Genomic DNA, 18,622 nt, shown 5'->3' with positions numbered 1-18,622 from the left:
AACGCAAAATGACCGCCTTTGCGACCATAGAGCCCTTTGGATGTATCTACTGGCATCCGCAGGGCTAACCTTTTATTCTGGGCTTATTGTTATACGAACTAGCATAACCACATTGCATAATGTGGTCTCCTATTGGATCTTCCACTGATCACTAATTCCCTTGTATCATATATTGCCGATTCATTTATTTGTGTTGTGAAATTACAACATCCAGGCAAAAATGTTGGACACATGAAAATGTTTTTTAGTAAGGTGGGGAAACTGGCACCAGCCAGCTGCTACCAAATCATAACAAGTGTGTAGCAATTGGTTTTCTCTCTCAGCCAGCTTGACGGGTACCGAGCTCCGCTCTATAAAGAGCTTTCTGCTCTATAAAGCTCTATCTAACTTTCTGAAGATGCTTGGTCTTACACAGTAAGTAATAAGTGAACCCACAAGAATCAGTGAGCATAGTCAAACCGCTATATAGGCCTCATTATGGTGTCGAATTAATCTAAAAATTCTAAAAGTGGTGTCATCGTGTATTGACCATTTATTAACATACTGTACAAGGAAAGTCAGGAGGTCCCCTGTAAACTGCCATAATTCTGTCAAAAGCAAAAGCCTTAGAAGTTATAATATGGATAACATCCAATGTTTCCCCCAGAAAATTTGTCAGGCCTGGAGGGATTTCGAAACGTCCGCCGACCGCAACGGTGGGGGCCGTCGCTGAGCGACGCTAAACTTTGAGCTAACCTGTTCGCATCTATGTTCGCAATGGCATCCCAAGTATCATCATACTATTATGGGATGCGATGCAAACAGTTGTATTATGGGATGTTGACACGTTTTGGAACAGTGCCAGACGCTGGCACGATGCTCCTGAAAGCAAAATGCGTATTGTTTTGAATAATTTGGCATCTTCTATTACTGTCAACACTGTCAACACTAGTATTGTTGTATTGTAATAATATGCCATAAAGGTTTATTGACATTTTGGGGAGAGCGGGGGGGGGGTAATTTCCTTTTTCCTGGCCTGGCGGGGGCATCAAGATGTCATCATCAGTGGGATTTATGACATTACTGATGATGTCATCAGCGGTACAGACAGAACCCTAGCTCCCATTTATATACTGATGATAATGATGTTTTTATTACCATGGAAACCAGTCTCTGACTTTACTGTGTTTTTATAAATGGTGTTTCCGAGATGCATGTCCTCTGTTCCACGTGTTTAAATTGTTACATCAAATAAAATCAATCAATCAATCAATCAGTCCCTTTATATTCTAAAAAGCTATTTGGCTGGTTGTGTCGTGACAGAGTGTGTGTGTGTGTGTGTGTTAGGGCTGTGAATCTTCACTGGCCTCATGATTCGATTCGATTACGATTCAGAGGGATACGATTCGATTCGAGTACGATTATCGATGCATCTTGATGCATCTTAAATCGATGCATCACTTTTTTCCACAATGCATGATTTATTTTTTCTCACTTTCTTTTTTCTCACTGTGTGACTACTTTTAAAATAAAAGTGCAATTGGAATTGCATTGTATTATGATGATAATTAAAATAAACAACTGCATGTACTTCCATTATATTTTATTTGATTATTATTATTATTATTATTTTTTTTTTTTTAATAATCGGTTTTTGACATTTGTGAATCGATGCAGAATCGTGCACGTCCGCATCGCGATGCATCCTATAATCGATTATTTTTGACACCCCTAGTGTGTGTGTGTGTGTGTGTGTGTGTGTGTGTGGTGTCATGACTGTGCCCAGTGGAGACAAAGGTTAGTTTCTTGTCCTGCCTTTGCTCTGTCTTACCTGTTTAAAAAAAGGGTTCCAAAATAATAGAGCCCTTTGGAAGCGTAAATGTGGGGCCTACTGGGAAGAGGGGGGGGGGGGGGGTGCATGGTGGGAGAGCTTTTGTGTGTATGAATCACAGTTGGTGGTGTGTCTTCAGTAGACAATAACTACCGTAGTTATATATCATTGAGGCCTCTCCCCATCCGCTAATCCTCTCCCACACCTCCCTCTTCTCTCTCCCCGGCCTAAGTATCATTTCTTGGTTGTCTCAGACACATTCATCAGCCCCCTGAGTGGCTTCTTACAGATTAACAGTGGATGGAGTTTGGAGGCTGCAACCTCCTACTGATCACTCAGCTTTTAACTGAATGTACCAGCACTGCTGTAGACTTTGAGACCTGTGTGGAAATTGCAAGAAGATCTACAGACAGAGAGAGAGAGAGAAGTATTGTGTGTGTCAGAGAGAGAGAGAGACTTGTGGCTGATGATCCACTGGTCAAGAGAGGCTGCGGTGACTGTGATTTGTCCAGGAGATGCATGAAGTCGCCTTGGCATGTTCCTGTACAAAGCCCTTAAACATGGAGATGAAGAGGAGGACATCGAGGTACAAACCCACACTTGTTGTGGTTGGTGATGGAACTTTGGGTGCTAGGATTCTGGATGCTAGAGATAGGATTCTGGACATAGGATTCTGGATGCTAGAGATATAATTCTGGACACTGTGCGGATGGAACTTTGGGTGATGGAGAAATAATATTGGCCACTATTCCTCCAGCCTAATTAAAGAGCAGTTTATAGTACAGTGATTTATGATCGCCCGACGAACATCGCTGACCGTCAATTATTATTGTCCAATGGACATCAATGCTATAATATCATGTCCAATGGACATCAACATCGACGATGGAATATGAATATGGTAGGTCGCAACCATCATAAATCGCTGTACTATAAAGTGCCCTTCTTCACTTGTGTCTCCATCCACACTATATTCCATTCATTTCCATGCAAACTTTGGCTATGGTTATTTCCCTCTAGCCCGAGCAGAAAACGGCTAACTACAGTCTAGCTGGTCCCTAACATTTCAATCCCTGGTTGTTGTAATACCATTGTTATTGAACTACATGAATAGTTGGAAGGCTTTGGTGTAAAGTAGGCTACTGTATTGGGTAATCTTCTTGGGTACTGGTGGGGTAGTGTGGAGCGCTTTTCAGGTTTCCCTCTTTGTGCCGGGAAGGATTAAGGGCTCTAATCGGTCGTAGGTCTCTCGGAGCTTTATTGAAAGAATAATAAGGCATGAGACGTTAATTGAAAATTCTTGTGACATAAATCCTTGTTTTGACAAACCCACGATACACTATGAGATTATTATTCATTGCAGCTTTAGATTTTTGGCAAGCGGCTCTATCTAACATGGCTCCTAAACTGTAGTTATTTTATATTTTATTTTATTAAGATGCCTCCTAATCCCTTTGATTTTCATAGACTAAATCATGGATTAAGAGATCACTAGCTCCCTTTTGCAATTGTAGGATGTTTGGAGTTCAAACATAGTAGCGCGTTGACCTTCTGTAGAGCCAAGGTAGGCAATGTGCTGCTCTGTGGTTCTTTGATATTTCCCAACATTCATTTAACTTGACGAACTTGTTTCGCGACTGACACAGTAATGGGTATGATTGTCAACACCATTTGCATGAACATATCACTCAATTACTATTGAGAGCAGGCTATTTTCTGTTTTCTGTTGTACTCATACTGTCAGCATCCTTTGTGTCATTGAAAAGCGCTATATCAAAATAAATGAATTATTATTATTATTATTATTATTATTATTTCTTGAATATCCTCCAGGGGCAAATTTGGAGTCATCAAAAGCAATAATAATACGGCAATAAATGCAAAGGTGAAGAGCATCAACACTGTCAGCCGACCAATCAATGTTTCCAATCGATGTTCTCCTTTTTGTTCTTTCTTCACAGTCCCAGAAACCCTGGATAGAAAGCACTTTCACCAAGAGGGAATGTGTGTACATACTTCCTGTGTCAAAAGACCCCCACAGGTATGTGTTTGTGCTCTGACCCCAGCTTACACGTGCTCTGCATTGTGCTGATGATGGCCATGGTAACAGTGTAATTGTATGGTGTGTGTCAAGGTAAGGCCAGATCCTAACCACTACTCTCCAAAGGGTAAATGGGCTGTTCCCACATGAGCTTACTGTTTATGTTTCTCACTGTAATTACAGTTTCAAGGCCAGTGATGAGCAGTTGCAGCATATTTTTTCTTCCAGTACTAGGGATGAGATTTCTTATATCTTATTAGTGGCCGGGGCCAGCGAAGTGGCAGGGCCACTGTTTGTATTTGCCATTATTATTATTCTTCCTCCGAGGAAGTTGGACTTTGCATGCATGAAAATGAACCACACTTTGCACAAAGGTCCTCCAGTCCCATGCCAAACTTCGTTGATGCGAATTTGGCGCCAATAGTCCTGATGGTGGCGCTACAGTGACCGTCTAAAGTTTCAAACATTGAAAATTCATAAAAATCAGGCATACGTGCTAAGGCTTTGCAACTTTCACGAAAATGTGTGCCCAAGTTAGGAGAAACTTTTGTACAATGCAACCTATGGCCAATTATGAAGTTCAAAGACTGCAAAAACTGTAAAACTAGTTAAACCCTACTACTCCTCCCAAATATTTTCTTCAAAAGACACCAAACTTCAGCATCTGCATCGTAAGACTGTCCTACACAAAAAATGACAGATTTTTGTTTGATCCAAAATTGACCCCACAGGTGCATTTTACTGTAAACGGTACTGTAAACAACTACTGCAAATTCTGGCTAAATAAAGCTTGAAACCCTAACTAAACCCTGTCCTATGAAAATAACATTTTGTGTGTAATATGTAAAGAATTGACGTGAATGTTCTCCTCTCAAGTATAGCAGGATTTCTATGCAGACTTAATGGAATTTGACATATTAGTGCTAGAATTGTATGGATGGCTGTTATTGACTTGGTGAGCAGCCCAGTCATTCACAATGTACCACATCAACCTCAAAGGTACACACAAATTACATCTATCTATACATATCTATCTATCTATCTATGTGTGTGTGTATGTATGTATATATATATACTGTATATATATATATATATATATATATATATATATATATATATACACACACACACACACACACACACACACACACACACACATATATATATGGGGGGGTGGGGCAGACTGGGTGGTTCAAATTCCCAGGCGGCGTCCAACTCATATACTGTATATATATATATATATATATATATATATATATATATATATATATATATATATATATAAACAGTTTCCCACAGTCATTGAATGTTCAGCAGTGTGCGTTTGCCATTTCTGTTTTTAGTTATACTTTCAAAAAGATGCATTCTTCTACTTTCTTCTCGTAAACTGGCTTGATACTTGGTTACTCTTTTCTCTGTGTTTTCTTTTGCATCAATTATTTGCCACTGGCGTTTCCCCGCTAACTATGGGCTTCTGTGGATAGATGATCCAGAAATGTTAGTGAACCCACTCAGTCCCATGCAATACCAGGCCTGGATCATCTGACTGTGATCAAAGCCAGAGTCCACTTGGCAGGTTTCATAACTCTTTCTTGGTCAAAAGCCAATCTGACCAGGCCGGCTGCCCAGTTGACAGATAACCTTCCAAAATGTCCTCTGACAACATGCTGTTTCTAGCTTTGGAAAAGATCAGTCCTCACGTTGCGCATGTATTTTGTCATATATTATAGCTATCTTAATTGGATAGTGGGTCTGTATTTTATTTTTTAATTTTGTTTTGTGTTGTTTTTATGTATGTTTGATTAGTGATTATCAGTTGAATGATGCTGGTGTTGATTTTCTTGCAGATGCCTTCCAGGATGCCAGATCTGCCAACAGCTGGTGCGGTAAGTATTTGTTTGGTTGTCATCCTATTTCACTCTCTATTGCCTGGCAGGATTGAGAATGTCCCTCCCAGCCGGTTATATCAGCAAAACCTTGCAGGGAAATTCCTTGACAGTGTAACTGTGCCACTGTATAGCAGCAGCCCTCCCCAGGAAACAATTAACTTCCAGCCTTTGTGTGTCAGGAGACACATTCTCACCTAAAGTCATTGAAGGGAGCTGAGAGAGCAGAGAGAAACCGGTTTTGGACCAAAGTTGCCATGTAGTCATAACTTGAATAATAACTATATGGCAATTTAAAAAAACATTATGCTCTTCAAAAAGTATGGTCAACAAATATGTCGAACCTTGTCAATGTCATCACGATTGTTTGTCAAGAATAAAGTCTTATACTTTAATTGCTTAAGTTTGGGCTTTGGATGTTGTTTGTTTGGGATGTTGATGGTGAAATACTGAGCCTGTGTGGTACAAATGTATCTACACTTATAGCAGGGGTGGGCAATTATTTTTCATGGGGGGCCACATGAGAAACCAAGATTGTTGCCGGGGGCCGAGCAAATATTGTCCTGCCGTAACCCAGGAACTTTGATGATAGAGAGGACCACAAAAAAATGTCCTCGCTACCAAAGGGCCAGATTTTGCTGAGGGTCGGGGGGCGAACAGCGCCGGCGCGAAATTTTTTTGGGCATTTGAAGTCAGGTTTAGAGGAATAACTCAAATATGGCTGCTAGATTTTAAAGTTACCAGCCAATTAGAATTGGAGTGGAGAACAGAAGTGGAGTATTGGCCAGAATGACATGAACATTTGGACACTTATTCAGCGGGTATCTTGCATGTTGCGTTTACAATTTGTAAACGCAATTTGTTGCGTTTACATGTTGCACTGTACAATTTTTTTTTTTTTTTTTTTTTGCAATTCCAGCACGGGCCACACAGGTGGCGCTCGCGGGCCGCATGTGGCCCAGGTCTGACTTACAGTATACTCTGAAAAGATATCTTCTGAGATCCAAAAAGAGCCGCCCAGAACCTTACGGTCCCTCACTAGAAGGGGAGGAATAAAGGTTCCTTAAAGCAGGACCAAACCCCCCAGATTTCTGGCAAAACGGTATTCTACTTGATTTGAAAACTCTGCAGGCAAGATGGCCGCCTATACTACCTTGTACCCTGACAGAATTCCTAGCCCATAAACTAACATAACTTGGCCAATAAGTATGTAACATACAAAATAAAACAAACAGTAATGTCTTTATTTGATGTAGAATGCAGAGGACATTTAACTGTTTCCTTAAACTCGCATTCCAGGAATATTGTATTTACTGCACTGCTCTAAATAACGTAACTGGCGCGTGCCTCAGACAGCAATGGTTAAAAGTGACTAGCTGCTAACATTAGCCACAGTAGGCAATTGATTACCCATGATGCATTGCGTTCTTAAGGCTCGCGCTAAAAACGGGTCCATTGGAGTGAATGGAGATGTTGCAACTCTCCTGGCGTGAACTACAGTAATAATCACATGAAAAAAACATTTTTCACATGAGTGGGGACTGGGGAAGGGGGGAGTGCGCCGTGACATCAGGTTGTACCGTTTTGGAGGGCAAAAAAAAGCAGGTTTGAACCCATAGAGGGCACTAATGCTGTTGAAAATGATAAAGATTGTAGAATATTATACATTTGTTCTCAAATGCGGAAATGTTGACCAGAATTCTTCACACACCACCCCAAAAGCCATATATATTGTTTTGGGGTTTAGTCCTGCAGGTTTGTGAAAGTACCTTCATGAGTCATGAAGGTTTTTTTTAAGGGGTTCTTCTAGGAACCTTCTTGGGTTCCCTTATGGTTGCAAACCAAATAAAACTCTGAAGCTTCAACATTTTATTTCATAGAATGTAGACTGTCTTGCCAGATGATTCAACAAACTGCACATTAATTGTTCTTGCCAAATAAACTCATTGTGGTTCCCATGCAGGTGCTGCTGCGGCCGACTGGTGCGGCAGCATGTTGGCTTCACAGCCAGCCTGGCGATGAAGTACTCGGACGTGAAGCTGGGTGAAAACCCCAACCTGTCCCTGCCGGAGCAGGAGGAGTGGTCGGTGGAAAAACACACAGAGGAGAGCCCCACTGACGCATATGGTGTCGTCAACTTCCAGGGAGGCTCCCACTCCTACAGAGCCAAGGTAGGTAGGGCAAGCTCTCTCTGCTGGGACACATTTTTCCAAGTGAAAAACCAGACTTGTAAGTCTTGAGATAACTGCAACCTTGATTGTGGAAATGGGTGTAACACAATGCGCCAAATGTGTTTTGTACACTGTGTATTTTAGCTTTGGTCCCATGATGAAACTTTGTTGACTTAATGAGCTCCTTGGGGTAATTCATTTGGCATACAATACTTGAGAGGTACTCATAAATAACTGTTAAGCTCAATTGGTATGGCTGCAAGACATCCTTAACATTCAGGTTTAATTTGACAAAGTATTAACACGTTGAGTGCCAATGACGAGATATCTCGGCTTACAGGATCCAACCGTTGAGTGCCAAGGACGAGATATCTCGGCTTACATAAACATTTTTTTTTTTTGACGGTGGGACATCGATCAACCCCTTTTACGTCTCCTATACCAATATTGGAGGAAGAGAATGTGTATAATCTATTTTACCGACCAGCTGGTGGCGACAGTGCTCTCCAGACAGAGAGAAATCCGAGCAAAAAACAGCCGCGGGTCCGCGGGAGAAAGCCATTCTAATTTTCAAGGAAATAGCTGGGCGAAAACGCTTTCGATTTCACACACACACACACACACACACACACACACACGCGCGCGCACGCACACACACACACACTCGAGTACCTTTGAGCATAAATAAGACCAGAATCGCAAAAGCTTCTTCAAAGCTCTCAGCCGACACCTCAAGAAACGAACGAGCCCGTTTTACAGTAATCCAGACTGCCCGAGAGCGGCCGCGGAGCCAGCAGGAGCCAGCAGCAGCAGCACAGACGGAGGGAGGAGTTTGGAGACACACACACACACACACACACACACACACACACACACACACACACACACACACACACACACACACACACACACACACACAATACAGTATACAGACTTGCCCAAGGGCACCCATAATCACAGGCACGTGAGGTGGTTCTAAAAATCCATTTATCTCAAAACTCTCTGAAAATCTCTGAAACCATGCTGTACTCAACGGCTAATATCTACATAACTACTAACTCTACAAACTAACTCTTTTAGACAGAGAAAGCACACATTCTATTAGTTCTTTTTAGATGATTGGTGTTCACAAAGTCTTAACTGAAAAGAATCCTCGGCTCTTGTAAAATGAGCCAGAATCCTCAAAAAAAAAACTGGCAGAACCTACCTACAGCATTGAAAAAAGGGCTGGCAGTCAATGTGTTAAAAAAGAATAGAATTATGTTTAATTAATTTCTTGTTACCTGGGTAATTAAGTCATACTGTGTGGAGAAACTTCACCAGTCTGAAAGCAACCTACAGATGGTGTAGCCTCAAACTGATGCCCAGTGTTGCACAACAGAGACAACTGTTTAAGCAATAGAATAATAAAAGGAAATAACGTGCTTAAATGTGATGCTAGCTCAGGTCATGAGATTTACAACACTGACTCGTAAGGGGTAACCTGACGCTACCAGATGGTTTATTTCACAGACCCATGTGGGAACTCACTCGAGAAACCGCTTAAAAGGGGTGGGCACTTTCAAAAATACCTGGCAGGTGATTGGATGAACCATCTGTCTAAAACCAATAGATTGTAGCTTGGCAAGATGGATTTGTCTTGTGATTGTGATCTCCTGCAAATCCAGCTGCTTAGCAAGGTTACCTGAGGGGGTTTGTTGACCAGCTTCTAACCCCCTGTGTGTGTGTGTGTGTGTGTGTGTGTGTGTGTGTGTGTGTGTGTGTGTGTGTGTGTGTGTGTGTCTGTGTGTCTGTGTGTGTGTGTGTGTGTGTGTGTGTAGTATGTGCGTTTGTCCCACGACTCGCGGCCGGAGAGCATCCTGCGGCTCATGCTGAAGGAATGGCAGATGGAGCTTCCCAAGATAGTCATCTCGGTCCACGGAGGAATTCAAAACTTCGACCTGCACCCACACCTCAAGCAGGTGGTGGGCAAGGGCCTGATCAAAGCTGCTGTCACCACCGGGGCCTGGATCCTCACTGGAGGGGTCAACACAGGTACGCTCAGTCAGCAGATTATCATAGCTCAGCAGCCTGGCTAGTGCAGGCTTCCCACTGGCCATATAGGAATACCGATGCATTTTCCAGAGAGGGAAAGTCATGGAATTCGAAAAATTGTTTAGGGAAAGTCAGCAAATATCAATCAATTTCATATTCAATCAATCAATTTCATGTCTTTGAGGCATGCAGAGATGCGAGCCTCGATTTGGGTGTCTGAGGGGGGGGGGGGAGGAAAGGAAAAGCTGAGTGTCATTGGCATAGCAGTGATAAGAAAAGCCATGAGATGAGATCACATGGCCAAGAGATCTGATATAGAGAAAAAGCAAGGGGCCCAGGACTGAGCCCTGGGGGACACCGGTGATAAGAGGGCAGGATCTGGGCATCTGGAGAGGGATCCTCTCCATAAGACCCGGTATGAGCGTTTAGAGGGATAGGAAGCAAACCAGGAGTGTGCAGATCCTGAGATGCCTAGGTCAGACAGGATGGAGAGAAGGATTTGGTGGTTGACTGTATCGAAGGCAGCAGACAGGTCAAGGAGGACAAGAACAGAAGAGAGGGATGAGGCCTTAGCAGTGTGAAGGGCCTCTGTGACAGCAAGAAGAGTTGTCTCAGTAGAGTGTGAAGCCTTGAAACCGGACTGCAGGGGGTGCAGGAGGTCATTCTGGGAGAGATAGAGAGAAAGTTGTTTGGATGCTGCTCGTTCGAGGGTTTTGGAAAGGAATGAGAGAAGAGAGACAGGTATGTAGTTCTGAATAGCAGTAGGGTCAAGGGAGGGTTTCTTAAGCAGAGGCTTGACTCTAGCAGTCTTTAGAGCAGCCTGAACAAGACCTGAGGACAGAGAGGAGTTGATGAGAGTAGTGAGGAAGGGAGATATGTCAGGTGAGATGGTTTGAAGGAGAGAGGAAGGGATACGATCAAGGGGACAGCAAGTTGCTCGGTTAGAGCTGATGAGTTTAAGCACTTCACCGGGAGAGAAAGAAGTAAAACCGGGGACGGGGGGCAGAGAAGCAGGATTGGAGTCCAGAGTGTTATTGAGGGTACCTGGAGGATGGAAGGAGGAGCTGATGTCATCCACCTTTTTAGTAAAGAAGGTTACAAAATCATCAGCCATTTTGATGAGAGAGGGAGGGGGAGGGGAGGGAGGATTGAGGAGCGTGGAGAAGGTGGAGAACAGTTTACTGGGGTTGGATGCAGAGGACTGGATTTCAGAGATGAACAAGGAGGTTTTTGCTTTTGAGACGGCAGAGGTGAAGTTAGAGTGGATAAGGTGGTAGGAAGAGAGATCTTCAGGGTGATGTGATTTTCTCCATTTCCTCTCAGCTGCCCCGAAGCTCTGCCTGAAGGTCATTGATCTTGTGTGGTAATGTATGTCATGAGGTTTTACATCAGGACCGGTTAGTGTAAAATTGTCTCCACAAGCCAGAAGCATTTAAATTGAGTCAAAAGGAACTTACATAATGGTATCGATAATATTGCAGCCAAAGAGGCCTGAAGTTCCATCCATTCCATATATTGATTGTAGATTTGGCGGAAATGAGAACACAACACACACCCCTAGAAAACCACATACAGCTACCGGGGCGGTTGCCTCCCACTAAGCTTTCTCTGCTCGGTGCGCTGATGTAGCAGAAGTTGTAATGCCAGGCTCTAAGCGTATCATCTGGCTGTGTGTCACTGCTGAGGTGTGTCTGCCTCCACAGCGCCGTGTCAAGATTGTGCGGTTTGATCATAGTGTTTAAATCATTACTCACAGGGTCAATTACCCAGAGGAGTGATTACACCTAATACCTCTCTTGGCCCTGGCCAGTTGGGATGGACTCGTGGCACCCTGATGACTTTAGTATCCATGGTATTCATTAGCTGGGGATTGTGGTGCACGACTCCATGTAGTTGAGTCCGACCTTTCCCACGCGCAGCATTTCAAACGGGCACATTTTGGTCTTCGTCATTCATGTATGAGGAGAGGGCTTGTTTTTCACAAGTGTGTTTTATGCCAGGATCAGACTACACGATATTTTTTGTCGTTCACGATGTCACCATGTCAGACGAGGCCATCATACTGCCATAAATTTGTGACATGTCTTGGTCGGGAGACTGGCCACACTACAAGTGTATTCTCGCTTAACACCGACAGAGCATCGTATGCCACCGTCATCACGTCGTCTGCTGTCATCAGCGAGTTCACAGGTCGTCGGGGAGGCGGACCTGTGAACGAAATCTCCCAGCATGCATTGAGGCCACTACATTGACAAGAAATAGCAACCAAATCAGCCTAAATAGGCTAAAGTGGTAGATAGAAATAATGTTTATGTTAGCACAACATGCAATTGTAAAACATTTCAATATTGGGCAAAATAAAACATTGAAATCCAAACACAACCCTATGTGAAACATGTATGTAATCCAGGTGCTATATATATCCCTTGCAGAATTAACGTTATTTGGATGAGTGACAGGCTCTGCTGTGATGCACTGTGATGTCCGCTCCAGCCTCCAACTTACTTCATGTGCACGCCCACTATTTTCTTGCCAGCTGCTGCGAGACGAGAAGGAAGAGAAACGAACATGCAGCCGACTCTGCTGAGCTCATGTTATTTGTAGTGAGCAATGCCCATTGCCCAGGCGTTTAAACGCAAATTAAAACACCCTGGCCTTTTTATCTCTTTTATTCTTTTGAGCGGAGCGGAGCGGTGAGTGCAAGCGGGTGAAATCTGTATCGAGCGGGGAGCGGTCTCCCCAGGACCTGACACCTGTCTTCCGGGGTGTCAAACTAGGCGAAACCATGTCCAAAAGACTGACATGCCAGTCTTTTCGTCGGGGCGTCGTGAGGCGTCCTAGACGTCCCGACTGGTCCCGACGCTGGTCTTTGATTATGTCACACTACAAGAGGTGAAGACGGCCGATCGTCGTCCCCGACGGTCATATTCGGGCCCGACGCTGAAAATCTGTCGCGCACGACCAAATCGGTCTAATATCGGGCTGAATTCGTGTAGTCTGAACCAGGCATTATGTGATTTATAGCAACTAGAGTTAATTAATTGTGCCTTTATAAGTGGTAAATGTGCCTGAAAATGTATTTAACCATTGTGCGATCAATTGGCACAATTGGCAATTGGAGTGGCAGAGGGTTAAAGTCCCTGGAAACCAGATTTTTTTTTTTATTATTATTTAGCATTTTGAGTTAATCACATCACAGGAACCTATGTTAATAAGCCACCAGCCAAATTTGAACGATGATGAACGTCGCAAAGTATATACATTTAGGTTTGACAGTCATGGCAAAAGTCATGAGAATCAATTCGATTTTAGAGTGTATTTTCTCCCGCGGACTGTGTGGGTGTGTCCCGTCTGCAGCAGAGGAGACCTGCTGGAGGAGACCTGCTCGGACGACACCTCTCTCTCTGTTAACGGAGAGAGAGAGAGAGAGAGAGAGAGAGAGAAGGAAAGAGAGATTGTGTGTGTGTGTTCGCGCGTTGCTCGGCGCATAGCACAGACAGAGAGGGTTTACAGAGAGGAAGAGATCTCTGCCGCTGCGCTACTGTGTGTGTGTCAGTGTGTGTGCGCCAGGGATTCCGCTAGACATTTTCCCAGACGGCCAGTGCAGCCGGTAACGTTCCCAAATTCCGGCCGTATCAAATATTTACCGGCCACTATTAAAAAAAGGATGTTATAAAATAATTGTTTCCTAAATAAACAAATCAATTTATTTCTCTATAGTCTATTCTTTATAGCCTCTATAGTCGATCATATTTATTCCAGTGTTGTCATTAAGAGGCCGATTTCGCAGCAAGAATATTGAATTGGTCGGCATGTCGTTCTCGGTAAGGACGCTTTCGTTATTGAAACAGACAAGATGCATGCATGCTCATATAGCCTATCTATCTGCATTTGCAGACACTCATGAACCCATATCTTCTGGACATTGCCTTGATGAAAAAACAACGTAGCGTTAGCTAAAAGTAATAAGTGCAACAGTGTCAGTGCAGAGTGCAGACAGCGCACAACTTGAATCTCCAGCAATAGGCTACGCACCTTAATCTCTCCCACTCCACACCTGGCGGCACCTGCGTCAGCTCTCCTGCACTCGTCCTCGGCTCCCATGTGGCTTTCTTTGTGGTAAGCAAGGCTGAAGTAGGCTACTTGTTGCATGATCTCGATTAAAAACAGGACTGGCCTAGCAAGGGATGTCTGTTTTGACATGTCGGTTTCCTCCTGTGTGTTTCCTCACAGCGGGTCCAGCGCTGGCCGGCGGGACTGATGCTGCTTGTGCGGCTTTTAAACGGCGCTCTACAGTAAAGAAAGCGTCTGCTATATTTTTCTTTTTCACCAACACTTGACATACAGGGGGCGGAAAACATATGATGTAATAAATCTCTATTTAAGTCGTAGCTTATTGGCAACATCACTTAGGTTATAGGCCACACGTACAATATTAGGCTATTTTATATAAGGAATTTATTTATCTGGTGTATTTTCAGCCGGCCACTTGAGCCGGCGACCTTTTAATTTGCTGGCCCACGGCAACAAATACCGGCTAAAAGCCAGCTATTACCGGCTAACGGAATCCCTGGTGTGCGCGCGCGCGCGCGCGTGCCTGCGTGCATGCGTGTGTGTGATCCGATTAAATCTTATGACGTGATAAGATCATGCATTTTAGCACCGCGCGCACCGCTCTCTTCAATGAGGAAATGGAAATCCAGACCTTGTGGAAAAGTGTCGATTTTTGGGGTTAGGGTTGAAAGTAATTACAATTACTCACATAAGACCCTAAATGTAATAGTTAGAAGGTTTTTGTGTTTTTTGGTTTCCAGGGACTTTAAAGAGTGATAAGAGCTCACACTGTTTTTTCTGACGACAGCATTTTATTTGGTTGGGCAGCACAGTTTAGTGATTGACTCTTGCATCCTTCCTGAAGGTGTGGCGAAGCACGTGGGCGACGCTCTGAAAGAGCACTGTTCCAGATCCTCCAAGAAGATCTGCACGATCGGGATCGCTCCCTGGGGAGTGATTGAGAACAGGAACGATCTGATCGGGAGAGACGTAAGACAACTCCAGTCCACCCGTCTCACACCACGCCTCTCTGTATCCAGTCCACCCGTCTCACACCACGCCTCTCTGTATCCAGTCCACCCATCTCACACCACGCCTCTCTGTATCCAGTCCACCCATCTCACACCACGCCTCTCTGTATCCAGTCCACCCATCTCACACCACGCCTCTCTGTATTACATCTCACACCACGCCTCTCTGTATTACATCTCACACCACGCCTCTCTGTATTACATCTCACACCACGCCTCTCTGTATTACATCTCACACCACGCCTCTCTGTATTACATCTCACACCACGCCTCTCTGTATTACATCTCACACCACGCCTCTCTGTATCCAGTCCAGCCATCTCACACCACGCCTCTCTGTATCCAGACCACCCGTCTCACACCACGCCTCTCTGTATCCAGTCCACCCATCTCACACCACGCCTCTCTGTATCCAGTCCACCCGTCTCACACCACGCCTCTCTGTATCCAGTCCACCCATCTCACACCACGCCTCTCTGTATTACATCTCACACCACGCCTCTCTGTATCCAGTCCACCCATCTCACACCACGCCTCTCTGTATCCAGTCCACCCATCTCACACCACGCCTCTCTGTATCCAGTCCACCCATCTCACACCACGCCTCTCTGTATCCAGTCCACTCATCTCACACCACGCCTCTCTGTATCCAGTCCACCCGTCTCACACCACGCCTCTCTGTATTACAAAAATATCTCAGTAAATGTTGGTACTTTGAAAGCAAAGGTCTTAAAATAACTGATGGCGCCTTAACTAATATTCAATTATGTTTTTTTTTTTTTTTTTTTTTAATTAATTATTTTTATTTTATTTTTTTACATCTAGAAACAAAACTTGTAATTTCTGTCCTTTCTCCCCTTTTCCTAAGCTCTCCTCCTCTTCTACTGTTGTGCTTTTCTGACCCCTCCTTTCCCATTGCAGGTAATAGCTCCATACCAGACCATACTGAACCCTCTCAGCAAGCTCAATGTTCTCAACAACCTCCATTCGCATTTCCTCCTGGTTGATGATGGGACGGTGGGCAAGTACGGCGCTGAGGTCAAACTGCGGCGGGAGCTGGAGAAGCACATCAACCTCCAGAGAATACATGCACGTAAGACAAATGCTAAAAATGGTAGCTTCTTCTCAGATAGTGTAGTGACATGGTGTGTGTTTTGAGATGGCCGAAAACATACAGTAAAGGCCACTGAAGGCACCTCCACTGGCTGACTGATCGACTACCGTAAATTCCGGACTATAAGACGCACCGGTCTATAAGCCGCGGGACCAAAATTGACTATTTTTTTCTTCTATAAGCCGCACCGGTCTATAAGCCGCGGGTGTTTTGATGTTTAATTACCATATGAAAGGGTTCGTGCACAGAGAGGAATGTCGGGAAAGCGATGGCTGTTTGGGGAAGCTCCCATTTATTAACATTTCAACAAAACAAAACAAAAGTCAGGTCACTAATCCCCAGACAAAATCACACAACAATAGGCTATATGTGCAGCAAACCTGTAACCAGAGAAGTCAAGTCACTAATCCTCGTCTTCCTCTTCTTCCTGCGTACTGAAACCACCAAAGTCCTCATCTTCAGTGTCGGAAACGAACAGGTTCAGGGTGGCTTCGTCAACCACTCTCCTCTCTCCTTCATTGTCACTCAAAACCAACGAACTCCTCTTCATCACTGTCGGCATCGAACAGCCTCTGAAGCCTCTGACGGCCCTCAGCGCCAGCTGTGGCGGCGTCATCCTCTTCATCCCGCAGCAGTCCAGCGTTTTGGAACCCGTTGGTGATTGTGGATGTTTTCACACTCCTATAATATTCGGTGCTGAGACAGTTCCTCCTGCTGCACCGTCCAACGCCTCACCATTGACTCATCGATGCCCAGGTTACGCGCGGCTGCTCTGTTTCCCTCTTTTAATGCGAGATTGACTGCTTTCAACTTGAAAGCTGCGTCGTGTACCTTCCCCATGGTAAGTGAGAGTGTTGCTTCTACTGCTCGTTCTCATGCTGTCGAGAACGAGCAAAGCTTTTTTTTGGTGAAAGAATCCTCCAGGGCGCTTCTTGTTAACAGTCCGAGTGAGTGGCAGGTCGAACGTCAAAGGCACTTCATCCATATTTATGATCTGCTCCGGTTCGATGGAATATTCCTTGATCTTCCTTTGTGTGAATTCGCCGAAGTTTGTGATTTTCTCCTGGTAGTCGGGGGAGGGAGTTGATGGCAGAGTGGCCGTTTGCTTACCGTAATTACCATATGTAAGTGGTCACGCACAGAGGGGATTGTCGGGAAAGAGATGGCTGTTTGAGGAAGCTCCCATTTACCGTATTACCGTAACATTTCAACAAAACAACATAACACAACACCACCGTTGTTTATTTTTACAGTGCACACAGTGTCCGCGGTGTGGTGAAAAGAGGGCAAGAGAGGAAATTAAAACAGAAGTGGATTTATAGTTAGAAAGAGTGCTAAAAAAGAGAGATTTTATTTGTATTTTTTTTTTTTTTTCTGAAAAAATCCATAGATAAGACGCACCGTTATATAAGCCGCAGGGGCCAAAAAACGGGAAAAAAGCCGCGGCTTATAGTCCGGAATTTATGGTAATTACTTTCCCTCCAAAATACCAAGCCTTCCTTTAATTACCAATAACCATAATTGTATAAAGCACCAGGTTCTGACTTCCAGCCAGCTACTCTGATTTTGTTTTTAATGAGATATTTTCCTATCTCCATATTGATGTTGGGAGCCTTGGAGTTGCGCATCAGAAAGATCAAACTCCACACTTACTGTAACGGTTGTAGTGCCACGCCAGTGAATCACATCCACATCAACAGAGCCTCACCACATGAAAAAAGTGAAACCTAAACTATGTTATACTTGTTGCATGTCCTTGTGATGGTATGTGCTAGACCAGTGGTGCCCAATTTGGGGCCCGCGGGCCAAGTGTTTCCCGCGCTCTTTTTTTTTTGGCCCGCCACGGATTTGGGGGTGGGATTTTTTTTTTTTTTTTTGCAGGCCAGGGGACCGGGCAGTTGCCCGACATGCCCGATTATGCAGTCCGCGCCTGAATGGAGATGTCAGGACTCTTCTATCTACGATTAACGTTAATTTTGTGCAGCTGGTATTTTCTCTCTCCCAGACTGTATCACACGGGTGTGAGGCATTGCTATCTGAGGATTGATTGCTCCTGATTGGTTGGCTGAATCACCTGGTTGGGGGGTGAGCTCTGATATTTGATCCCTCCCCAGTCACTGGCTTTACACCAGCTTTAGCAAGATGGACAGATCATCATCACGGCAGTGGCACACTGACAAAAGAAAATTTAGGACGGAGTGGCAAGACGAGTATTTTTTTACCGAAGTAAATTCAACAGCGGTTTGTCTCATTTGCAGACAGAGAGTGGCTGTTTTGAAAGAGTACAATATACGTCGCCACTACGAAACTGATTTTCAAAGTACCGTAAATTCCGGACTATAAGGCGCACCGGTATATAAGCCGCGGGACCAAAATTGACTATTTTTTTCTTATATAAGCCGCACCGGTCTATAAGCCGCGGGTGTTTTGATGTTTAATTACCATATGAAAGGGTTCGTGCACAGAGAGGAATGTCGGGAAA

At 44.2% G+C, this 18,622-nt stretch overlaps 1 protein-coding gene across 1 annotated transcript in view; it reads left to right on the top strand.

Annotated features, from left to right (window-relative positions):
• Positions 1 to 18,622, top strand: part of trpm7 (transient receptor potential cation channel, subfamily M, member 7) — a 113,149-nt gene that overhangs the window by 15,704 nt on the left and 78,823 nt on the right. Inside the window, exons 2-7 of the mRNA XM_083653083.1 lie at positions 3,772 to 3,851; positions 5,699 to 5,737; positions 7,701 to 7,908; positions 9,729 to 9,942; positions 14,861 to 14,985; positions 15,948 to 16,119. Coding sequence (XP_083509209.1) covers positions 3,772 to 3,851; positions 5,699 to 5,737; positions 7,701 to 7,908; positions 9,729 to 9,942; positions 14,861 to 14,985; positions 15,948 to 16,119 — 838 coding nt within the window. The remainder of the gene's footprint in view (positions 1 to 3,771; positions 3,852 to 5,698; positions 5,738 to 7,700; positions 7,909 to 9,728; positions 9,943 to 14,860; positions 14,986 to 15,947; positions 16,120 to 18,622) is intronic.

This window comes from Poromitra crassiceps, assembly GCF_964638095.1.
Source record: "Poromitra crassiceps genome assembly, chromosome: 16".
Classification (NCBI taxonomy): domain Eukaryota; kingdom Metazoa; phylum Chordata; class Actinopteri; order Beryciformes; family Melamphaidae; genus Poromitra; species Poromitra crassiceps.
This window is presented reverse-complemented; position numbering and strand designations above follow the sequence as displayed.